The sequence below is a fragment of the Oncorhynchus keta genome, chromosome 30 (assembly GCF_023373465.1).
Source record: "Oncorhynchus keta strain PuntledgeMale-10-30-2019 chromosome 30, Oket_V2, whole genome shotgun sequence".
NCBI classification, from domain to species: Eukaryota; Metazoa; Chordata; class Actinopteri; order Salmoniformes; family Salmonidae; genus Oncorhynchus; species Oncorhynchus keta.
In genome coordinates this window covers 18,756,011-18,781,328 of record NC_068450.1, presented here as the reverse complement: position 1 = coordinate 18,781,328, position 25,318 = coordinate 18,756,011, and the positions used below count along the sequence as shown (strand labels likewise).

Sequence of the window (25,318 nt, the reverse complement as noted above, 5' to 3'; positions counted from 1 at the left end):
AAACACCTTATACCTGCAGGACACCGACTTGAGCCAGGTCAATACAGTGGTCGAATCACTCCAGTAGATGACCCTTTGGATTGGCAAGGTGAGCTCGGCTCACAAGGTAGAGGCCAACTGGGCTCCGGAAAGGCCAGCACTGAGTTGCAGCCTAGGCATTGACAACTGCTTCTTGGGTGCGACCCTGGACCTGGCCATGACAAAGGAGACATGGGTGTGGCCTGCCTTATCCTCCATGCTTAGATAGGAAACCACCCCATAAGTGCGCTCCGAAGCATCACGGAACACATGCAGTTCCAGGCATGATCCCAGTTGGTCAGCACAGGGTGGTACATAACATCTTGGCATTTGGACTACAGATAGCTCCAATAACTCTGTTTCCCAACAGATCCATCGTTCTACTAGGTCAGCCGGGTGGATTGGTTCATCCCAGTCCCTCTTGGTCTGCCACAGGTCTTGGACTAAGACTTTGGCCCGTGTTGTGTATGGCAGGATATATCCAGGGGGATCGTATTGACTGGCCAGGGTCCGATAGATGTGTGCAGAGTGGGGGTTTCAGTATAGAGGGCTGAGCGGTACTTCTACCCAAGGGTATCCGGTATGCAACTCCATCTCAGTCCTAAAGTGGGCTCTTGTGGGTTAGCGCTAGACTGCGATAGCCATAGTTCACTGCTACTGGACCTGGCTTGTGGCGGGAGGTGCTGGATAACCTCCGCTCTGTTACTAGCCCACTGTCGGACCTCAAATCCCCCTTTGGACAGGAGATTCCGTACTTTAACAAGGAGTGCTTTCGCTTCAGCCGTGGATGGGATGCTCTGTAAGCAGTTATCCACATAGAAGGCATTTTCCACTGAATCCCATACCTCTGGGTCACTGTCTGGGTGCTCCCCTGCGTGTATATGGCACAGCAAGGACTGCATGTGGTGCCAAATGGGAGTACTTGCCATTCATATACGCTCTGCAGAGACACGCACGGGAGCACCCAGACAGTGACACAGAGGTATGGGATTCAGTGGAAAATGCCTTCTATGTGATCAAAGATAAAAGGGAAGACAGATCCCGCTCACTACCACGTGGTACATCTATTCTAACAGAAACTCCAAATCAGAAGAAGCCGACATGGTGACCTCTGGTGGACAACCAGATACTTACATCAAACCACTTCCCATAGAACCATCGAGTTCAACAGAGAGATGACAAAGCGTAAATACAAACATTGCATTTATTTTCCAAATGAGCGGTTGTTCATGTGCAAAGTATTCATATTCCGGTGAGCGTAGCTTCCAAATGTATGTACGATAAGTTGACCCTCTTTGTTGTCCCTCTCCTTACCTACCCCTCACTTTCCATTGCGTAACCAAACAGTCAGGCTTTTGTTAGTCCACTACGGACTTGCTTTCATTGTATTATGTATGTAATCAATAACCTATACTGTGTGTTTACGTATTCTGTGTGAAGATTTAGTTAGTAAATAAATAATTAAGCCAATAAATAATTAAGCCAATTTGTGTAACACTGATTCATCACTTAGGTTAGGGTTCGTGCAGATATCCAATAATTATGCGATGTTCAGAATGAGACTGATGAGGAATTATTAACTGTTATTAATGTAAGAGATATTTATTAATATTTAGAGTTTAAGTCAGGAGATAGATACTCGGGTAAACAACTTTTCCTGTGGCGCCCCAAATTCCTAATGAGTTAAATGTTACATGATGAATTGAATTGAGTAAATTTAAACATAGTAGCTAATTATTCAATAAATAGCAGTCATCACATTAATGACAGTCACATCACAAGAGTGGCTTGCAAAATGAGTCGACCCCATAAATAGATTTCATTGTAATTTTTTGTCAACAATCTACACAAAATACTCTGTAATGTCAAAGTGGAAGAACAATTATATATTTTCTACAGATTAATAGAACTGAAATAACTCAAATATTCTATTCAGCTCCCTGAATCAATACATGTTAGAAACTCCTTTGGCATTAATTACAACTGTGAGTCTTCTTGGCTAATTCTATAAGATCTTTGCACACCTGAATTGTGCAATATTTAAGCATGATTCTTTTAAAAAATTATTCAAGCTGTGTCAAGATGTTGGGGATCATGGCTAGACAGCAATTTTCAAGTCTTGCCATAGATTTTCAAGCAGATTTAAGTCAAAACTGTAAGTTGGCCACTCAGGAACATTCACTGTCTTCTTGGTAAGCAACTCCAGTGTAGATTTGGCCTTGTGTTTTAAGTTATTGTCCTGCTGAAATATTAATTCCTCTCCCAGTCTCTGGTGTAAAGCAGACTGAAGCAGGTTTTCCTCTAGGATTTTGCCTGTGCTTAGCTCCATCCATCCTGTTTCTTTTTATCCTGAAAAACTCCCAAGTATTTGCCGATGTCAAGCATACCCATATCATGATGCAGCCACCACCATGCTTGAAAATAAGGAGGCAGTTACTCGGTGATGTGTTGTGTTTTTCCCAAACAGAAGGCTTTGCATTTAGGCCAAAAAAAGTATTTCTTTGCTGTTTTTTTGCAGTATTAATTTGGTGCCCTATTCCATACATATTTTTCTGTTTATTTGTATTCTTTTCACCCTGTCATTAAGGTCATTATTGTGGAGTCACTACAATGTTATTGATCCATCCTCAGTTTTATCCCATCACATTCATTGAACTCTATAGCAGTTTTGAAATCACCAATGGCCTCATGGTGACATCCCTGAGCAGTTTCATTACTGTCCTGCAGCTCAATTCAGAAGGACGACTGTATCTTTGATGTGTCTGGGTGGTTTAATACATCATCCACAGCATAATTATTAACTTGACCATGTCTGATTTATTGTTACCTATCTACCAATCACTGCCCTTCTTTATGAGGCTTTCGAAAAGCTCCCTGGTCATTGTAGTTTAATCTGTGTGAGGGACCTTACAGGGGGACATTACAGAATCAATTTAGGATAAACAAAGGGGCGGAATACTTACAGTATGCAACGACTATATTTTAGTTAATCATTTTTTATTTATAAAAAAAATAAAAAATCTTCCACATTATTTTGTGTACATTGCTGACAAAAAAAACACAATTAAATCCATTCTAATCCCACTTTGTAACACAATAACATGTGAATACTTTTGTAACACAATGAAATATGAATAATTTTGCACGGCATTGTAGTTACGTAGACTACTTATGTAGACACAAGTTACATAGACCACTGTTACCTAGACCACAGTTAGGTTGGCCGTAGTTACCTCCTGTAGTGGCTGTTTGCAGAGGGGGCAGCGGAGGTTGTGGTCAAGGCTTCTCTCGAGGCAGGTCCTGCAGAAGGTGTGTCCACAGGGAGTGGTCACTGGCTCATAGAACAGCCTGTAGAGGTAGAGCACTAAGATCAGAGTACAGCACAAGTTTCTCAACAATAACACAGTACCACAATACTCCACAGGATGTATCATCTATGGAAACTACTAACCTGATACAGAGGGGACATTCAAAGTCAGACACAGTGAGGACACTCAGAGAGTCTCTTCTGTCCAGACTGCAGCCTCCTAAGGGAGACAACATAGAACCATTATCAACCATCAACATGTGTCTATTCTCTCTTCCAGTGTGTGTGTGTGTGTGTGTGTGTGTGTGTGTGTGTGTGTGTATGCGTGTGTGTGTTCTATGTACCCCTGCTGTGCCTCTCCTCCTTCCTCATCATCATCTCCTCATCATCCTCGGCTGTAGGGAGGAAGGACACGGCCTGACAAAGACTGAGACAGCACTCAGTACTGGTCCCATGTTTCACCTTTGACCCGTTCTCAGAGTCTCCTCTCCTGTCCCCGTCGACCCCCTCCTCCTGAGGGAATCGGAGGCTTTCGGCGTGGCTGTGTGTGTGGCTTTGTGTGGGTCCAGTGGGGAAGAGGCTTGTGATGGGGGGGCAGGGGTCTCTGAGGTACTCCGACACCACCTGGAGGATCTGGGGCACCTCCTCTGGAACTGACATGCCTTCCGCCTCCAGGATCTGACCAGGGGAAACAGACACACAAATCAATCAATAAATCCATCCATTATAATGGACCTTTGCATTTTCAATTAACTGCCCTTTTTCTGGCCCACAAATTGCTTTTGACAAAAAAAATCAGTCTGGGAAAAAATGTGCTGCCCTCCGCTGAATTTTTAAATCCCAAAGTGGCCCTAGAGCTGAAATGATTGCCCACCCCTGCTGTACTTAGTATACAGTATGTGTTTAGGTTGTCTAACATTGTTCCAAAGCATTCCATTCTTTAAAAAAATCCTAGAAGCAGTAATTCCCACCCATTCCTAGAACCTGACCCCATACAGTCATTCAGCCAGGCAGTCACTGACACACTCAGCTAGTGAGATTGAATGAGCCAGTCAGTGGTAAACAGTCAGTAAATGAGCCAGTCAGTAAATGAGCCAATCAGTAAATGAGCCAATCAGTAAATGAGCCAGTCTGTAGTAAAGAGTCAGTAAATGAGCCAGTCAGTGGTAAACAGTCAGTAAATGAGCCAGTCAGTAAATGAGCCAATCAGTAAATGAGCCAGTCAATGGTAAACAGTCAGTAAATGAGCCAGTCTGTAGTAAACAGTCAGTAAATGAGCCAGTCTTTAGTAAACAGTCAGTAAATGAGCCAGTCGGTAAATGAGCCAGTCTGTAGTAAACAGTCAGTAAATGAGCCAGTCTGTAGCAAACAGTCAGTAAATGAGCCAGTCAGTAAATGAGCCAGTCAGTAAATGAGCCAGTCTGTAGTAAACAGTCAGTAAATGAGCCAGTCTGTAGTAAACAGTCAGTAAATGAGCCAGTCTGTAGTAAACAGTCAGTAAATGAGCCAGTCTGTAGTAAACAGTCAGTAAATGAGCCAGTCAGTAAATGAGCCAGTCAGTAAATGAGCCAGTCTATAGTAAACAGTCAGTAAATGAGCCAGTCTGTAGTAAACAGTCAGTAAATGAGCCAGTCAGTAAATGAGCCAGTCAGTAAATGAGCCAGTCAGTGTTGGTTATAGCTACTCACCTTTTTAATCTGGCTCTTGGCAGGAGTGAAGTCGGCCTGTAGTTTGAGACAGCGGTGAAACTGGATCAGGGCTTCAGACTGACGACCCATCTCCAGTAACGCATTACCTTTACGAAATAAACCCTGGAGAGAACAGACAAGATGGAGAATAATGGATGAGAGAGAGATAGATTGATAGATAAGAGGTAGAGAGAGAAGGAGAGCGAGAGGTAGAGAGAGATAGAGAGGAATGGAAAATGGGAGAGAGAGAGATGTAGAGAGAGAGAAATGTGTGATCCTATGTGTGCTCAGGTTGTTTGCAGAACTCCCTAAGCTCTCTCTGGCTGGCACAGAGGGATGAAATGGTTGTCCCATGAAGTGGCAAAGGCATAACCTAGATGTCCCCCGGCTGTGCCCCGGGGGTCGATGCACTCCCAGTGGAGTTTTATAAAAACTCTTGGTGAATAATTGCACTGGACTTCTTTTGCGTGTTGCGTGAATGCGTGGGGGTAGGAGAGTTGCCGATGAGCTGCCATCGGGCGGCTCCGACTCTCCTGCCCAAAAACAGGGACTTGTGTGAACTTAAGAACTGGAGGCCTGTGGCATTGCTCTGTGCGAACTTCAATATAGTTGCTGAGGTCCTCGCTAACAGACTGAAGTTCCATCTGGACTCTATAGTACACAAGGACCAGACATATTGTGTACCGGGACGCTCAATCACGGACAACTTGTTCTTATTAATCAGGGACATGTTGGACTTGTCGAGAGTTTCTAATGTGAACTTTGGACTGTTCTCTCTAAAGAAAGCTTTTGATAGAGTGGGCCATAAGTATCTGTTCAAAGTGATGTCTTTGGGTTTGAGGAAAGGTTTTTGGCTTGTGTGAAGATGTTGTATGCTGGGGCGTCATGTATGGTCAAGGAGGGAGGGGGGCTCAGTAGGCCAGTCTGGGTGAGACGGGGCATTAGACAAGAATGCCCTCTATCGGGGGAGTTATATACACTAGCCAGTGAACCTTTTCTGTGCCTCATATGCAGGAGACTGCAGGGAGTGTGCGAGACAGGCATGGGTGTGTTGAAAGGCATTGCAGTGTCAGAAAATACAGATGACGTTTCTGTGATGGTCAGGGATGGGCAAGATATGCAGGCACTAGAGACGAGTCTGAAGGTGTACGAGGGAGCTTCGTCAACTAAGGTGAGCTGGGGCAAGAGCAACGCTCTGTTATATGGGGCATGGAGGGATAGGGCCCCCCCACTGTTTCTATGGGGTTTACAGTGGAGTTGTGAAGGGCTTAAAATGTTGGGGGTGTACCTGGGCTTGGAGAGGTGGGTCAAGAAGAACTGGGAGGGGCTTTCACAGGTAGTGGTGTCAAGACTGGCCAGGTGGTGGCTCCTGTCCCAAGTGTCATACAGAGGGAGGGTGCTGATAATCAACAACCTGCTGGCATCTTTCCTGTGGCATAAACTGGCTGTCCTCAACACCCCGCTGGTCTGCTCGCAGATCTGCACCCCAAACTGGTGGACTTTTTCTGGTCGTGTCATCACTGGCTGAGGGTAGCAGTGTTGTACATGTCCGTCCAAGAAATAGGACAGGGCCTGGTCGAACTGGAGAGCAGGGTGGCTGCATTCCGACTAAAGGTGGCGCAGAGACTACTGTACCATACTGATGTCGGCTGGAGGGAACCAAATCGTGTGCTGCTGAGGGGAGCTGGTGTATTAGGGTTGGACCGGCAGCTGTTCCTCATGAGGCTGGAGGCTGAGCACAGCAGGTCTCTCTGATTTTTACTCTGCAGTGCTGAGGGCCTGGGAGCTGCTATGGCCCACTGGCCCACATGAGAAGGGGGTGTGGAGCCTGGGCTGTGGGAGAAGCTTATCTTCCACAATCCAGCCATCCTTTTGAGATTGGTTCAGTAGTCGGCCACCCTGCAGAAGCGACTGATGGCAACGTGTTTACTAAGGCTGGGAGACCGGCGGCTATGTGGGGAGGAGAGGTGGAAAACCATGGAAGTCCTGGCACAACAAACAGGACTAACATCTCTTAGACTGCTGGAGAGATTCCTGGAGGAGGTCCAGGAGACACTGTCCGAGTTGGTAACAGGGGTTTTTGAGCGGGCAAAGGGGGAGGGGCCACCAATGTTTCCACCACTGCAGGTGACGGCAGAGACTGGGGACTGGCAAGGGGGTCTGGAGGACTTATTAGACTTTAACACTCCTGGCCTGGGGGAGTTTGAGGGGGTGGGAGGTAAAGCATGTTAGAATGTCTGTGTGAGAGGTTGGGGGGGGGGTTTACTGTTGGGATGTTTATGATGGGATACAGGTATTCAAAGAAGGAAAAGGCCAAATGTGTGTTGTAGAATTTTCAGTTTGCTCAGGCAAAGTTGGCTATTTGGCTAACAAGGAGGAACAGGGTCAAAACAGATCCTTTTCTATTGGCATGGTCTCTGCGTGCCTTCTGATTGAATTAGAGTTCTTATCAAATGATTTTAAAAATGTGGCGATATTTAAGGAGATATGGTGTGTCGAGGAGGCCGTCGCTGTGGCTGAGGAAGATGGGTTGGATATACGGTTGTAGAAGTGGTGAGGTTTTGGTTATTGTGCTGTGTGATGTTTTGTATCGTGTGTTAGAGGGCAAGATAAGTATGCAGCACAGGGGATATGTTTTTTTAAAAGGGGGGTGTGGGGGTGGTGAGGTCTCCCCCTCTCTCTCCCCCTCCTTCTCTCCAGTTGTTTGGGGCGTGTTTCTTACCTCTGTCCACTTGGGGCGAACGAAGCAAAGGTCTTCAAGGTCCCTCAGGGCATCAGAGAACAGTCCCAGTCCCATACTGGCCTCTGCTCTCCACACCTTCAGACTCACATCACCAGGGGCTGGGGGAGGGAGCATAGTGCATAACAGTGATCATTATCAGTAATAGCTTCCCAGTCAGAATTGGGTTAGTTCGATTTGCCCTTGCACCTGCAGTGCATCAGGAATATTAGACAATCTCCCAAAAACATGAAGTTACAATATGAGCTGCAAGATGCACAATCATCTGACCTCACACCCTCACCTTCCCTCCTCCCCCAATACCAGGGTTCTTTGGGTGTAGCATGCTACCTGCTAGCTTTACAGCAAAGCCTGCAGAGTATTAATATAATGTGTGTATCAAAACAATGGAGTGAAACCCAACCTGTTATGCATAGTCCTGTATGGTGCATAGAAACTGTTATTTATGCAACGTGTTTGGTGCACTGACACCCTCAGTATGACAACACAGTCAGAAAAGCAGTTAGCAAACTACTGGTGGGTAGAGGAGAAGTTGTTTCATTCTCTGTATAATGACAGATCATTAGTTTGAGGTTAGGCATTCATTATGAAAGATAACTCCCACACACATAAACAAACATAAACACAATTACCTCTGCATGTTTATTGTGTTGTTAGACATCACCTCAAATCTAATCTCAGCACACAGAAACAAATCAGCTACTGGGTAAGGTTGTCATGAAAGTCACGACTCAAACAGAGAGAAAATCAGCTACTGGGTAAGGCTGTCATGACAGTCACGACTCAAACAGAGAGAAAATCAGCTACTGGGTAAGGCTGTCATGACAGTCACGACTCAAACAGAGAAAATCAGCTACTGGGTAAGGTTGTCATGAAAGTCACGACTCAAACAGAGAGAAAATCAGCTACTGGGTAAGGCTGTCATGACAGTCACGACTCAAACAGAGAGAAAATCAGCTACTGGGTAAGGCTGTCATGACAGTCACGACTCAAACAGAGAGAAAATCAGCTACTGGATAAGGCTGTCACGACAGTCACGACTCAAACAGAGAGACAATCAGCTACTGGGTAAGGTTGTCATGACAGTCACGACTTAAACAGAGAGAACATCAGCTACTGGGTAAGGCTGTCATGACAGTCACGACTCAAACAGAGAGACAATCAGCTACTGGGTAAGGCTGTCATGACAGTCACGACTCAGAGAGACAATCAGCTACTGGGCAAGGCTGTCACGACAGTCACGACTCAAACAGAGTGAAAATCAGCTACTGGGTAAGGCTGTCATGACAGTCACGACTCAAACAGAGAGAAAATCAGCTACTGGGCAAGGCTGTCATGACAGTCACGACTCAAACAGAGAGAACATCAGCAGTGACAAAAATACAAGACAAGGAAACTGAATATCACCTTGCACTCCTCAGCTCAACAACTCAAATGTAACCCAGGTCACTTCCCTAAACACTGCTGTGCTTCTCTGTGGGAGTGGAACTGTGTGAGGACTACTAGCATTACTGACCATCCATAGCAAAGAGTAACAGTAAGGAAGAGTCAATAACACTACAATACTTATAACACAGAGACTCAGTGTACCCCATTTACAACAGATTACAGTGTTATACAAGGCTGGCTGTGTGGGTCCCGGGGGGAGAAAGAGAAAACTATTAAAGACTACCAGATCCCACAAGATTCTCCAATTACATTGAATGAACAACAGGTCAAAATAGAAACTCTAATCCAAAAAGGCTTGCTGTGTTGATGGTATCCTATATGAAATATACAGACCACAAATTCCAATTGGCTATACTAAAACTCTTTAACATCATCTCAGCTCTGGCATATTCTTCAATATTTGGAACCAGGGACTGATCACCCCATTCCACAAAATTGGTGACAAATTGGACTCCAATAACTACCGTGGGATATGCGTCAACAGTAATCTTGGGAAAATCCACTGCATTATCATTAACAGCAGACTTGTACATTTCCTCAGTGAAAACAATGTTCTGAGCAAATGTCAAATTGGCTTTTTACCAAATTACCATACAACAGACCACGTATTCACCCTGCACACCCAAATTGACAAACAAACAAACAAACCTAAACAAAGGCAAAGTCTTCTCATGCTTAATTGATTTAAAAAAAGCTTTTGACTCAATTTGGCATGAGGGTCTGCTTTACAAATTGATGGAAAGCGGTGTTGGGGGATAAACATATGACATTATAAAATCCATGTACACAAACAACAAGAGTGCAGTTAAAATGGGAAAAAAATAAATATTTCCACAGGGCCGTTGAGTGATACAGGGATGCAGCTTGAGCAATACCGTTTTTTTGTGTTTTTTTGTTGAATTTTACCCCTTTTTCTCCCCAATTTCATGGTATCCAATTGTTAGTAGCTACTATCTTGTCTCATCGCTACAACTCCCGTACGGGCTCGGGAGAGACGAAGGTTGAAAGTCATGCGTCCTCCGATACACAACCCAACCAAGCCGCACTGCTTCTTAACACAGCGCGCATCCAACCCGGAAGCCAGCCGCACCAATGTGTCGGAGGAAACACTGTGCACCTGGCAACCTTGGTTAGCGCGCACTGCGCCCGGCCCGCCACAGGAGTCGCTGGTGTGCGATGAGATAAGGATATCCCTACCGGCCAAACCCTCCCTAACCCGGATGACGCTAGGCCAATTGTGCGTCGCCACACGGACCACCCGGTCGAGGCCGGTTACGACAGAGCCTGGGCGCGAACCCAGAGTCTCTGGAGGCACAGCTGGCGCTGCAGTACAGCACCCTTAAAATACCTGCTTTTACATAATACAGAACCAGTCAAAAGTTTGGACACACCTACTCATTCCCAGGTTTTTCTTAATGTTTAGTATTTTCTACATTGTAGCACAACAGTGAAGAAATCAAAACTATGAAATAACACATATGGATCATGTAGTAACCAAAAAAAGTATTAAACAAATCAAAATACACTTCATATTTTAGATTCTTCAAAAAGTAGCCACCCTTTGCCTTGATGACACCTTTGCACACTCTTGGCATTCTCTCAACCAGTTTCATGAAGAATGCTTTTCCAACAGTCTTGAAGGAGTTCCCACATATGCTGAGCACTTGTTGGCTGCTTTTCCTTCACTCTGTGATCCAAACTCATCCCAAACCATCTCAATTTGGTTGAGGTCAGGTGATTGTGGAGGCCAGGTCATCTGATGCAGCACTCCATCACTCTCCTTCTTGGTCAAATAGCCCTTACACAGCCTGGAGGTGTGTTGTGTCATTGTCCTGTTGAAAAACAAATGACAGTCCCACTAAGCCCAAACCAGATGGGATGCCGTATCGCTGCAGAATTGTTGTAGCCATGCTGGTTAAGTCTGCCTTGAATTCTAAATAAATCACTGACAGTGTCACCAGCAAAGCACCATCACACAATCACTCCTCCTCCTCCATGCTTCACAGTAGGAAACACACATGCAGAGATCATCTGTTCACCTACTCTGCATCTCACAAAGACATGGCGGTTAGAACCAAAAATCTCAAATTTGGACTCATCAGAACAAAGGACAGATTTCCACTGGTCTAATGTCCATTGTTCGTATTTCTAGGCATAAGCAAGTCACTTCTTATTATTGGTGTCCTTTAGAAGTGGTTTCTTTGCAGCAATTCAGCCATGAAGGCCTGATTCACGCAGTCTCCTCTGAACAGTTGCTGTCGAGATGTGTCTGTTGCTTGAACTCTGAGGTACAGTTAACTCCAATGAATGTATCCTCTGCAGCAGAGGTCACTCTGGGCCTTCCTTTCCAGTGGCGGTCCTCATGAGAGCCAGTTTCATCATAGCGCTTGATGGTTTTTGCGACTGCACATGAAGAAACCTTAAAATTTATTTAAATGTTCCGCATTGACTGAACTTTATGTCTTAAAGTAATGATGGAATGTCGTTTCTCTTTCCTTATTTGAGCGGTTCTTGTAATAATATGGACTTGGTCTTTTACCAAACAGGGCTATCTTCTGTAAACCACCCCTACCTTGTCACAACACAACTGATTGGCTCAAACACATTAAGGAAAGAAATTCCACAAATTAACTTTTAACAAGGCACACCTGTTCATTGAAATCCATTCCAGGTGACAACCTTATGAAGCATTTTGACAGAATGCCAAGAGTGTGCAGAGCTGTCATCAAGGCAATGGGTGGCTACTTTAAAGAATCTGAAATATTTAACACCTTTTTGGTTACTACATGATTCCATGTGTTATTTCACACAATGTAGAATAAAAAGTAAAAATAAAGAAAAGCCCTAGAATGACTATGTGACTAAACTTTGGACTGGTACTGTATATCATCATATTGGAGAGGGCTCAAGAACAGTCTGCAGCACCCGGTCTCAGCCTACTGGAATCTGAAGTCCAATGTCTACTGTTCGCTGATGATCTGGTGTTTCTGTCCCCAACCAAGGAGGGCCTACAGCAGCACCTAGATCTTCTGCACAGATTCTGTCAGACCTGGGCCCTGACAGTAAATATCAGTAAGACAAAAAATAACGGTGTTCCAAAAAAGGTCCAGTTGCCAGGACCACAAATACAAATTCCATCTAGACGCCGTTGCCCTAAAGCACACAAAAAAACTATACATACCTTGGCCTAAACATCAGCGCCACAGGTAACTTCCACAAAGCTGTGAACGATCTGAGAGACAAGGCAAGAAGGCCCTTCTACGCCACCAAAAGGAACATCAAATTTGACATTCCAATGCGGATCTGGCTAAAAATAGTTGAATCAGTTATAGAACCCATTGCCCTTTATGATTGTGTGGTCTGGGATCCGCTCACCAACCAAGAATTCACAAAATTGGAAAAACACTAATTTGAGACTGCATGCAGAATTCTGCAAAAATATCATCTGTGTACAACATAAAACACCAAATAATGCATGCAGAGCAGAACTAGGCTTATAAACGCTAATTATCAAAATCCAGAAAAGAGTTGTTAAATTCTACAACCACCTAAAAGGAAGCGATTCCCAAACCTTCCATAACAAAGCAATCACATACAGAGAGATGATCCTGGAGAAGAGTCCCCTACGCCAGCTGGTACTGGAGCTCTGTTCACAAACACAAACAGACCGCACAGAGCCCCAGGACAGCAACACTATTAGACCCAACCAAAATATGATAACTATTTGACAAACTGGAAAGAATCCACAAAAAACTGAACTAATTAGAATGCTAGCTAATAAAGCAAGTACACAGTGGCAGAATACCTGACCAATGTGACAGACCCAACATTAAGAAAATACTTGACATTGTACAGACTCACTGAGCATGGCCTTGCTATTGAAAGAGGCCACTGATGAAGGCCTGAGGCTGAAACATGTTTGTTTTGTTTGATAAACTCCCATATCTGCAGTGGTGAAAAAAGTACCCAATTGTCAAACTCCTGAAGGTACCACGTTCATCTGTACAAACAATAGTACACAAGTATAAACACAATGGGACCACGCAGCCGTCATACCGCTCAGAAAGGAGACGTGTTCTGTCTCCTAGAGATGAATGTACTTTGGAGCGAAAAGTGCAAATCAATCCCAGAACAACAGCAAAGGACCTTGTGAAGATGCTGGAGGAAATAGGTACAAAAGTATCTATATCCAAAGTAAAATGAGTACTATACCGACATAACCTGAAAGACCGCTCAGCAAAGAAGAAGCCACTGCTCCAAAACTGCCATAAAAAGCTAGACTATGGTTTGCAACTGATCATGGGAAAAAGATCATACTTTTTGGAGAAATGTCCTCTGGTCTGAAAAATCAAAAATAGAACTGTTTGGCCATAATGACCATTGTTAGGTTTGGAGGAAAAGGGGGAGGCTTGCAAGCCGAAGAACACCTTCCCAACCGTGAAGCACGGGGGTGGCAGCATAATATTGTGGGGGTGCTTTTCTGCATGAGGGACTGGTGCACTTCACAAAATAGATGGCATCATGAGGTAGGACAATTATGTGGATATATTGAAGCAACATCAAAACATCAGTCAGGAAGTTAAAGTTTGGTCGCAAATGGGTCTTCCAAATGGACAATGACCCCAAGCATACTTCCATTTTGCAAAAACTTTGGCTTAAGGACAACAAAGTCAAGGTATTGGAGTGGCCACCACAAAGCCCTGACCTCAATCCCATAGAACATTTGTGGGAAGAACTGAAAAAGCATGTGCGAGCAAGGAGGCCTACAAACCTGACTCGGTTACACCAGCTCTGTCAGATGGAATGGGCCAAAATTCACCCAACTTATTGTGGGAAGCTTGTGTAAGGCAACCCGAAATGTTTGACCAAACTAAACAATTTAAATGCAATGCTACCAAACCCTCAATTAGTATATGTAAACTTCTGACCCACTGGGAATGTGATGAAATAAATAAAAGCTTAAATAAATAATTCTGTCTACTATTATTCTTTCACATTCTTAAAATAAAGTGGTGATCCTAACTGATCTAAAACAGGGAATTTTTACATGGATTAAATGTCAGGAATTGTGAAAAACTGAGTTAAATGCATTTGGCTAAGGTGTTGTAAACTTCAAACTCCAACTCTATAAGCCATGCACAAACACATTATATGTTGCCTATGAACATGTGTAGAATAGATGGGAGACTAAGTACATGGGCCAAAATAATTAGAACTGCATTTTATCACAGGCTTATAAAGAGAACTGAATTAACAGAATATAACTGCATTCAATAAAGCAGATTCTTACAACTGTGATATCTGGTTTGAGTTTTATAAATGTGGTTATATATGTTATACGTGTTGGACCACTGTGACTGCCTCCCAACACGTGACTCTTATCTGACCAGGCTACTGGCTACAACTGGAGTGCATGCCAGGTATACACCAATACATACAGTATTTTATTTAACCTGCATTTAACCAGGAAAAACCCGTTGAGGTTAGAAGCCTCTTTTGCGAGGGGAGCCTGATTCTGTAGGCTATTTTGCACTGAAGACAAATAAAGCTATTTCATCTGAGTACATTACTATATCGGAATGAACTTCAGGTGTGTGTGTTTTTATTAGTCAGCATGACTAATTTGACATCCTACGTCTTGGCTGGAGTTTCTTTGGGCAAACATCTGTGTGACGTAAATGTACGTAATCAGGGTGGTGTGGAGCTTTTATAAGTGGCTGGATTCCACTTTACACAACGTATACACATTTCATTTACATTTAAGTCATTTAGCAGACGCTCTTATCCAGAGCGACAGGCCTGTACTGCACCCTCGTCGAGGGTTGCTTAAGGAAATGTCATCCCCAAACATACTCAAGTTCACACATTATTTTTTAGAAACCTACCTAGTCGTATCCCTTCATCCGCGATGCGTAAAGCTTCTGTGAACTCGCTGGTTTTGAGTTTCTCCAGAATATGGCATTTCATCCTCGTTTCTTCTGGGCAGCACTTCTCAATGACACTGAATATCAGGATGGTGTTCTTGATATTTTTGGCGTCTCTCTGTTTAAATCTTTCCTTGCAGACTGGGCACCTGGATGGCAAGTAGTTCCCCAGGCAGCTCCGGCAGAACGAGTGACCACAGGACATGGTGGCCGGTTCACACATGAGGAACAGGCAGATTGGGCACTCAAGTAGATCCATGGTGGCACCGTGGCGGGGTTGTGTCACCCCAGCGGGTCCGTGCCTTTCTCTCTCAGGTTATACGATTATCGACGCCGACGCTTCCCAGTCAGTCACATGCGACATGGTTTCAGTGGGTTAAGTAACGTGCGCTGCTTATGGTTAAGTAACGTGATCTTCTTATTAGTCCCAATCTATCCTTCCTGTCTTTCTAATCACCATCTAAACAACCACAGACACCCCTCTCCGATTCACATGAACTGACTCCTGGCCTCTTTCTGATCCTGTAAACAAAGGCTCTCTGAACCCAAGATTCAACCATAAAGCCCGTATAGTGTAAATCCAACAGACAAAATCCTTCCGATTCATTCACAAGCGTTTTCCATCGTCAAACATAAAGTAATGTCTTCCCTTTCCTGGAAACATGATGAATATAAAGTCCGATCGCTTCTCGTCTGATTGTCTTCAACTCTGAACTCCAACACTAGATCAATTTTGGGTCAGAATTTTAACAACGACTCGTTGAATGTTTCGGCCTTGGGCTCTACTGTAAAAACACAGCTGGGAGATGTCAGTTTATCACCCTGTTACGCATTGTACTGATGAAGCTCGACAAAGCCCAAGCCATACAGTGTAACCTTACATAAATAAAGATCACGTGACGGGAAGTCTGGGCATGCTATTGGTCGAAAGACCGGCGTCCCACCCTGTTGTGAAACTGATTTATGCGGAGTTTCATAACATGCTTTTTCTCCGGCTGGAGAATAACCCGGAGGACCCGACAGACAGTGACAGTAGTGCGTGAATTGGACCATTTTAAACATACAAAATGTAACGACTACTTTTTGGTGTCAGGGAAATGTATGGAGTATAAAATACATTATTTTCTTTAGGAATGTAGTGAAGTAGAAGTAAAAGTAGTCAAAAATATAAATAGTAAAAAGTACAGATACCACAAAAAACGATCAAAGTAGTACTTTAAAGTATTTTTACTTAAGTACTTTACACCCCTGCTTTATGTTGTTCAAAATCATAACGAGCACACCATCAAGTTAACTAGTTACTCATCTCCACACTCTATTATGATGACCTGGGCCCTTGCAGTCATCTAAATACAGATATTCCACCACCTGCAAAAACGTGACGCTTTTTTTCTGCAAATAGACACTTTTATAACAGATGCTAGGCTATATTGTGCAACGTGATATGCTACTTTCTTTGTCTAATGATACACTACATGGCCAAAAGTATGTGGACACCTGCTTGTCAAACATCTCATTACAAAATGTTCCTATTCTGCCTGTGTCTGAGTGAATGAAGCGGGGAGGACAGGGCATGGCTCAGGTGATTGAGGTCCTTGATGATATTCTTGGCCTTCCTGTGACACCTGGTGTTGTAGACATTGTGCACCCAATGGTGCGTATCACCCTCTGTAGAGACTTGATGTCAGCGGCGGTGGAGTTGCCGCACCAGTCCATGATGCAAACCGACAGTATGCTCTTGATGGTGCTCCTTTAGAACACTGCGAGGCACATCAGGGACAGGCCACATTTCTTCAGCCTCCTGAGGTTGAAGAGTTACTACTGTGCCTTCTTCACCACGGAGTCCGTGTGGTTTGACCATTTCCGATCGTCTGAGCTGTGTAAGCTGAGGGACTTGATGTTTTGGACCGTCTCCATGGCGGACCCGTTGATGAGGATGGGGGTTTGCCGAACCTGGTTCCTCCTGAAGGCCACAATCAGCTCCTTTGTTTTGCTGACGTTGAGGGAGTTTTTTTTAACCTCCTTGCACCACACCGGCAGAGTGCCTACCTGTTGTTGTTGGTATATCAGGCCTACTACTGACATGTCGTCAGCAAACTTGATGATGGAGTTGAAACTGTGTGAGGTCATGCAGTCTTGGGTATACAGGAGGGGACTTAAAACACACCCTTGTGGGGTCCCAATGTTGAGGATCAGTGTGGATGAGGTAATGTTGCCTACCTTCACCACCTGGCCCAGACGTAGGGGAGAGCTAGCTAACACATTCATTTTCTCAGACAACACAGAAGCTAGAATGAAGTAGTGAAACCCAGCACGATCCAAAGTTTGGTTTTCACTCATTTTTATGACAGACAATTTTTTATTTTTGTGGATGTGGAATCTAGTGGAAACCATTTCTCATCCGCACACAGGCTTGAAAAATCACTGCACCGGTATAATATAATAATAATATATGCCATTTAGCAGACGCTTTTATCCAAAGCGACTTACATTATTGCAGATTAAATAATGCTGTAAATGGAAATTGTACCCAATGTAGACTACTGCCCCTTTAAGAGCTAGAATTGATTTTGTATTTTATGTTGTGATTCTCACCAAATAAGTTGGTGTCTTCTCACACTATTCAAACCCTACAATTGAATAAACAGCATATGAGCTATTATCCTATAGATCACATATTGCAAACAAATAATTTGAACTAAAAGCTCCACACGTTTTGGAATTTCCGTGCATCCTTGACAATCGCTAATCAATAGGCTTAACCAAAAACAGCACACCTTTCTTATGGCAGGGAAAACGGTGTTGTAGTAGTCTAATGTGGCACCAATGCCGGAGGGTTATTGGCAGGGGAAACAGTGTTGTTGTAGTCTAGTATGTGGTGCAGGAATAATGACAAGCGATCCTGGGGAGCTTTGTGTTCAGATTCCTGACCACGGAATTCAAGGGAACCGAACTCAGATCACCTCTCAAGATGGTCTGAGTTCGGTTCGCTTTGGGGGCTCTTTTGTGGGGTTTGAGTTCCTTTGGAGTGTTCACACCGCATGAAAAATTAAGCGAACCAAGTTCATAAAAATTGTCTGAAAGGAACCAAGTGTGAAAACTCCCTTAGACTTCAGATTTCGGTGCATTCCAGACAACTGGGTACTCAAGGAACATAAGTTAAAGGTTGAATAAATACAAAATAAAAGGGAAAAAAACAGCTCCGGCTGGGAAAAATAATTTTGATTTGCATTTCATCCAACTCGGAATTCCAAGTCCAGAACTCCATTAGAGTGGTTCCTCTGTCATCCATGGTTACCCGCAATGAAACACATGCGGTCATCATTGCTTTGCACAAAAAGGGCTTCACAGGCAAGGATATTGCTGCCAGTAAGATTGCACCTAAATCAACCATTTATCGGATCATCAAAACTTCAAGGAGAGCGGTTCAATTGTTGTGAAGAAGGCTTCAGGGCGCCCAAGAACGTCCAGCAAGCGCCAGGACCGTCTCCTAAAGTTGATTCAGCTGCGGGATCGGGGCACCACCAGTACAGAGCTTGCTCAGGAATGGCAGCCTGCAGGTGTCAGTGCATCTGCATGCACAGTGAGGCGAAGACTTTTGGAGGAAGGCCTGGTGTCAAGAAGGGCAGCAAAGAAGCCACTACTCCCCATGAAAAACATCAGGGACAGACTGATATTCTGCAGAAGGTACAGGGATTGGACTGCTGAGGACTGGGGTAAAGTCATTTTCTCTGATGAATCCCCTTTCTGATTGTTTGGTGCATCCAGAAAAAAGCTTGTCCGGAGAAGACAAGGTCGCTACCATCAGTCCTGTGTCATGCCAACAGTAAAGTATCCTGAGACCATTCATGTGTGGGGTTGCTTCTCAGCCAAGGGAGTGGGCTCACTCACAATTTTGCCTAAGAACACAACCATGAATAAAGAATGGTACCAACACATCCTCCGAGAGCAACTTCTCCCAACCACCCAGGAACAGTTTGGTGATGAACAATGCCTTTTCCAACATGATGGAGCACCTTGCTATAAGGCAAAAGTGATAACGAAGTGGCTCGGGGAACAAAACATTGATATTTTGGGTCCATGGCTAGGAAACTCCCCAGACCTTAATCCAATTGAGAACTTGTGGTCAATCCTCATGAGGACAAACAAAAACCCACAAATTCCAAGCATTGATTATGCAAGAATGGGCTACCATCAGTCAGGATGTGGCCCAGAAGTTAATTGACAGCATGCCAGGGCGGATTGCAGAGGTCTTGAAAAAGAAGGGTCAACACCGCAAATATTGACTCTTTGCATCAACTTAATGTAACTGTAATTATACTTCAGTATTCCATAGTAACATCTGACAAAAATATCTAAAGACACTGAAGCAGCACTTTGTGTCATTCTCAAAACTTTTGGCCACGATTGTACAGACCCACATGATGCATCCCGTCTTTCATTGGCCACCTACCATTCATAATCATTCTGTCACTATAGCAACCACTTGAAAATGTAGGTCTCTCTGGTTTGAGTAAGAGTTTGATATCTGGGGCAGTAGTGTTAGGTAATGTATTGTGCTCCTGTTGAAGAAATGCCTGATGTGACTTCAGGCTTCACAGACATGTTGAATCAGAGATAGCAGTATCTAGGCTACTACATTACATACAGAAAAACAAACAAGGCAATCGTGTTTCCTAACGAGTTCAATAACAAAACATGTTTTCATAAAACAGGAATGGAAATTCAGATTCACATTTCAAGGGTAGTGTTGTTTCTGTCCTCATTGATCCTAACCGAACAGCACATCAATTCAAGGCCTGTACGTTTGCTGTAGTAAGGAAATCTGAATCCACCTAGTGGTTCAATGTGTCTCTGTTTATGGGACTAAAGTGCCCTTATGCAAACCTTCGCTTACACAACCCAGGCCTGCCTGCAGTACGAGCTCATCCCATGTTGTGTAAGGATTCCATTTCCCTGTATGTCACCAACTATCTGTCTTCTAATAGGAGCTAAACACAGCCAATGAGCAAACTCACATTACTGCATGTGTTAGTTACATAGCACAGACCAAGCCTACACAACACTGATTACACTGTTAGTATGTTGGTAACTGTGAGAGTGCAGACAGAGCCAAGTGGGCTGTCTGGGTGTAGTCACCCCGGCCATTTCCCCCACTAATGTTTCAGGTTAGAATTGGGGAAGCTGATACTACTATCTGTTGCTAGGGGAAACTTCATTAAAGAGTTGCACACTATACAACTGCTTCCAACAATTAAATGGGTAAATCACCAAAGTTTCAGCAACGGTGCATACTTCAGGATACATGGCATTGTCTAAAAGTTGTTGATTTACCCATTACATTGTTGGGAGCATTTACATAGCATTGAAGTATTCTTAGTTTAATCTGCATAAATCAGCACCACTACTAAATGTTTTGGGTGTGTGTGCGCCCCCCGACCCCGAGTGTGCCTGTAACTACACACCAACCTGTCCCTGAATAGACTAGGGGAAACTTCCCCCGAGTGTGTCTGTAACTACACACCAACCTGTCCCTGAATAGGCTAGGGGAAACTCCCCCCGAGTGTGTCTGTAACTACACACCAACCTGTCCCTGAATAGGCTAGGGGAAACTCCCCCCCTGAGTGTGTCTGTAACTACACACCAACCTGTCCCTGAATAGGCTAGGGGAAACTCCCCCCCCCTGAGTGTGTCTGTATGTAACTACACACCAACCTGTCCCTGAATAGACTAGGGGAAACTCCCCCCCACCCTGAATGTGTCTGTAACTACACACCAACCTGTCCCTGAATAGGCTAGGGGAAACTCCCCCCGAGTGTGTCTGTAACTACACACCAACCTGTCCCTGAATAGGCTAGGGGAACCCCCCACCCTGAGTGTGTCTGTAACTACACACCAACCTGTCCCTGAATAGACTAGGGGAAACTCCCCCCCCCTGAGTGTGTCTGTATGTAACTACACACCAACCTGTCCCTGAATAGACTAGGGGAAACTCCCCCCCCCCGAATGTGTCTGTATGTAACTACACACCAACCTGTCCCTGAATAGGCTAGGGGAAACTCCCCCTGAGTGTGTCTGTAACTACACACCAACCTGTCCCTGAATAGGCTAGGGGAAACTTCCCCCCCTGAGTGTGTCTGTAACTACACACCAACCTGTCCCTGAATAGGCTAGGGGAAACTCCCCCCCTGAGTGTGTCTGTATGTAACTACACCATAACCTGTCCCTGAATAGGCTAGGGGAAACTCCCCCCCTGAGTGTGTCTGTAACTACACACCAACCTATCCCTGAATAGACTAGGGAAACTCCCCCCCTGAGTGTGTCTGTATGTAACTACACCATAACCTGTCCCTGAATAGGCTAGGGGAAACTCCCCCCCTGAGTGTGTCTGTATGTAACTACACACCAACCTGTCCCTGAATAGACTAGGGAAACTCCCCCCTGAATGTGTCTGTATGTAACTACACACCAACCTGTCCCTGAATAGGCTAGGGAACCCCCTCCCCTGAATGTGTCTGTAACTACACACCAACCTGTCCCTGAATAGGCTAGGGAAACTCCCCCTGTATGTGTCTGTATGTAACTACACACCAACCTGTCCCTGAATAGGCTAGGGAAACTCCCCCGTATGTGTCTGTATGTAACTACACACCAACCTGTCCCTGAATAGGCTAGGGGAAACTCCCCCTGAGTGTGTCTGTATGTAACTACACACCAACCTGTCCCTGAATAGACTAGGGAAACTCCCCCCTGAATGTGTCTGTATGTAACTACACACCAACCTGTCCCTGAATAGGCTAGGGGAAACTCCCCCCCTGAGTGTGTCTGTATGTAACTACACACCAACCTGTCCCTGAATAGACTAGGGGAAACTCCCCCCCTGAGTGTGTCTGTATGTAACTACACACCAACCTGTCCCTGAATAGGCTAGGGGAAACTCCCCCTGAGTGTGTCTGTATGTAACTACACACCAACCTGTCCCTGAATAGACTAGGGGAAACTCCCCCCCTGAGTGTGTCTGTATGTAACTACACACCAACCTGTCCCTGAATAGGCTAGGGGAAACTCCCCCCCTGAGTGTGTCTGTATGTAACTACACACCAACCTGTCCCTGAATAGACTAGGGGAAACTCCCCCCCTGAATGTGTCTGTATGTAACTACACACCAACCTGTCCCTGAATAGGCTAGGGGAACCCCCCTCCCTGAATGTGTCTGTAACTACACACCAACCTGTCCCTGAATAGGCTAGGGGAAACTCCCCCCCTGAGTGTGTCTGTATGTAACTACACACCAACCTGCCCCTGAATAGGCTAGGGGAAACTCCCCCCCTGTGTGTGTCTGTAACTACACACCAACCTGTCCCTGAATAGGCTAGGGGAAACCCCCTGTATGTGTCTGTATGTAACTACACACCAACCTGTCCCTGAATAGGCTAGGGAAACTCCCCCTGTATGTGTCTGTATGTAACTACACACCAACCTGTCCCTGAATAGGCTAGGGGAAACTCCCCCCCTGAGTGTGTCTGTATGTAACTACACACCAACCTGTCCCTGAATAGGCTAGGGGAAACTCCCCCCCTGTATGTGTCTGTATGTAACTACACACCAACCTGTCCCTGAATAGGCTAGGGGAACCCCCCCCCTGTATGTGTCTGTATGTAACTACACACCAACCTGTCCCTGAATAGGCTAGGGGAAACTCCCCCCCCCTGTATGTGTCTGTATGTAACTACACATCAACCTGTCCCTGACATATCCAGCCAAACAGTGACAGAGACAGCCTGAGGCAGTGTATGGCAGATCTCTGACTGGGACATTAGCTCACGTTGCTAAAGGTAGGATCTTACATATCAAGCTGCTACACACAAAGCTTCACATACCTGAGCCCCTCTCTCTAACAAAGACTGTTGCAGTGGCTGTTTGCAAATCACTGGGACACTGACATTCAATCACATAAGGCTATGATGTGTGAATAGGGTTCAGGTTTGATCATAGAACGCACAAGATAAAGCATTCTTGGACTACATTTTATAATGCGGTTCAGCTCCTAAAAATATATTTGGTTTGTTTTCACAGGGACTAACTCTAAGGTAAGAAATATAATTTGAAAAGTAGAAAAGTGGTTTCCAGTCAAGACCCAGTTTTAAGACACCTTGAAAGGATTCAGCAGAACCAACCAGTGGCATAATAGAAAAGGGTGGTAGGCCTAATTATTTCTCTATTGCAAACATTTTTTTAAATAAGTATATAAATTGGACGTAGAAATTAGTTTATTAAAACTTTTTCAAATTATGAATTTTACCAGCATCGAAACCCCAATGATGTCCCAAACGTCTCAACTCAAGGAAGGTGAGTCTTCATAGTCCATGACACATCATTTCAGTAATGCTTTGACTTAAGAGAAGATACTATAACTGTGGACATATGTGATCAGAACCACATTTAGCATGACAGCACGACACAATTCAACAGAGACCAATGAGACAAACATAATGACCAGGAAAAACCTATATTCAGCAAGGTGAATCATTTTGATTCTGAACGTTGCATATAGAAATATAATGAACAGAGTGGTCGATTCACTATTCTACACAGACAATCATTGCTCTACAGAACAATTTTATATCTGAACGTTCTTCACCATTGCACCCTGCTGTAGAGACCCCTAGCTCTAAACACAAAACTCAGGCGATCTCGTCGATAATACTACACATGGCAGCATCCTTGTCCAATACTCTGTCTTTCTTAGCAGCACTACCCATGCTTTTGTCCTGTTGTGGCCCAACAGCCATACAGCTAGTCCCAGCCTCCTCCACGTCCATGGGCTCAGTCTTTAGCCTGGCGTCCAACCCCAACGCCCCGCCAATCCCAACACCCCTCGCCACATCCCCTGCCCCACTCAAGCCCTCAGTCTGGGGTAGGTCATGGGGCAGGGAGGCCAGGCACCCCTGGATCATCTCCACCACCCTCTCCAGATGTTTCTGGAACCTCTCTGCAGTCTCCAGTCGCTGTCTCTTCTGCACTTCCATCATCACCCTCAGGGTCTCTCTGGCCTGGTGCGGACGGTACTCATTGATCAGATGGTGCATGTGGACAAACAGCAGCTTCAGGTCCTCCAGCTTCTCCTCTCTCTTTATACTGCCAGGGCTCTTGATCAGGATGTCCAGGAGATCCAGGAAATTCACCAGGATGGACATGTTGAGCTTCTTGAGCTCCCGTTTGTGGTGGAACTGCATGGGGTGGAGCCGCTCGATGCCCTGGCTCTCCAGCGGTCGGATGATCAGGTCGTCACACTGGAACTGGTTGCCGAACATCATGTAGGTGTCTCGGATGGGAGGAGGGGGTTTGGGGATGAGCCCCTTGCGGATGTTCTCGTCTGTGTACTCCTTGATGTACTGCATAGGAGGGGGAGGCAGGGCACTCACCTGCTGTGGTTCACCCATAGTGAGGCCTGGATAGAAGAAAATGAGATTACAGATGTATTATAGCCTACCATATTACTTAAACATCATACTTTACCTTTTTAGCTGCATCGCCATTAAACATAAACTGGGGGAAAGAACGGATGCTATTATCCTGCTGATTAACAAAGAGGATGGTTCACCTCTTTATTTAGACAGTATAATCAAATATACTTATAATTCATAGGGTTTCCCTATTAATCCGTGGTAATAGTTGCAAGCTGTGTGAGTAGCCGCGCATGCGCCACGAGAGGCAGCATCTAGCTGGCGAGCGTTGCTAACTTTAACGTTACAGTACGTAGGGCGGAGCTGGCTACGTTGTCTAAAACTAACCTGGGCAAGTGGCATTAATGCGCTAGCTAGAAGCCTACAAACGGCTTTTGTTAGAAACATAAGCGAACAATCTAGCTAGCTACACTTAATGACGTTTTTCTTTTCAGTTGATTCAGTCTCTAGCGAGCTGACGCGTTAGCCAGCTAACAGCCCGGGGTTAGATAGCAGACTTGGAAGTCATTTCACGACAAGGAATGAGACAAAAGAAACAAAAGCTTAAACATACCTTTATATGGAGTCCTCAAGTACTGTATCTACTATCAATGAAATCACCACCACAATTACTGCTTTACACAAAACATTTGTATGCGCAATGTCTCGTTTTCCTTTCATGCCCCTGTCATCCTATCCCATTGGTTGGGTTTTTTCATGACATCATTTGTTGGCGGTGCGGATTG

At 44.8% G+C, this 25,318-nt stretch overlaps 2 protein-coding genes across 5 annotated transcripts in view; both read right to left on the bottom strand.

Annotated features, from left to right (window-relative positions):
- The window catches only part of lonrf1 (LON peptidase N-terminal domain and ring finger 1), a 30,060-nt gene extending 14,052 nt beyond the window's left edge, over nucleotides 1–16,008 (bottom strand). For 2 of the 3 annotated variants that reach the window (XM_052487966.1, XM_052487967.1), the window contains exons 1-6: nucleotides 15,088–16,007; nucleotides 7,736–7,854; nucleotides 5,014–5,136; nucleotides 3,670–4,003; nucleotides 3,470–3,545; nucleotides 3,252–3,366 (exon numbers count right to left, since the gene is read on the bottom strand). In XM_052487966.1, the coding sequence (XP_052343926.1) occupies nucleotides 3,252–3,366; nucleotides 3,470–3,545; nucleotides 3,670–4,003; nucleotides 5,014–5,136; nucleotides 7,736–7,854; nucleotides 15,088–15,385 (1,065 nt within the window). In that variant the 5' untranslated portion in view covers nucleotides 15,386–16,007. Of the gene's footprint in view, nucleotides 1–3,251; nucleotides 3,367–3,469; nucleotides 3,546–3,669; nucleotides 4,004–5,013; nucleotides 5,137–7,735; nucleotides 7,855–15,087 lie in introns of all 3 variants that reach the window. The other variant, XM_052487968.1, reaches the window with a different exon arrangement.
- Nucleotides 16,009–23,378: 7,370 nt separating this feature from the next.
- On the bottom strand, nucleotides 23,379–25,307 carry LOC118380941 (mediator of RNA polymerase II transcription subunit 7-like). Of its 2 annotated transcripts, none has more exons than XM_035767897.2 (2): nucleotides 25,147–25,307; nucleotides 23,379–24,577 (listed from the first exon to the last, which is right to left on the bottom strand). In XM_035767897.2, exon 2 carries the CDS (start codon nucleotides 24,567–24,569, stop codon nucleotides 23,811–23,813), a length of 759 nt encoding a protein of 252 aa, XP_035623790.1. In that variant the 5' UTR covers nucleotides 24,570–24,577; nucleotides 25,147–25,307; the 3' UTR covers nucleotides 23,379–23,810. The 2 variants fall into 2 exon arrangements, with proteins under 2 accessions (XP_035623790.1, XP_035623791.1); XM_035767898.2 differs by lacking the exon at nucleotides 25,147–25,307 and adding an exon at nucleotides 24,921–25,106.
- Nucleotides 25,308–25,318: the final 11 nt, after the last annotated feature.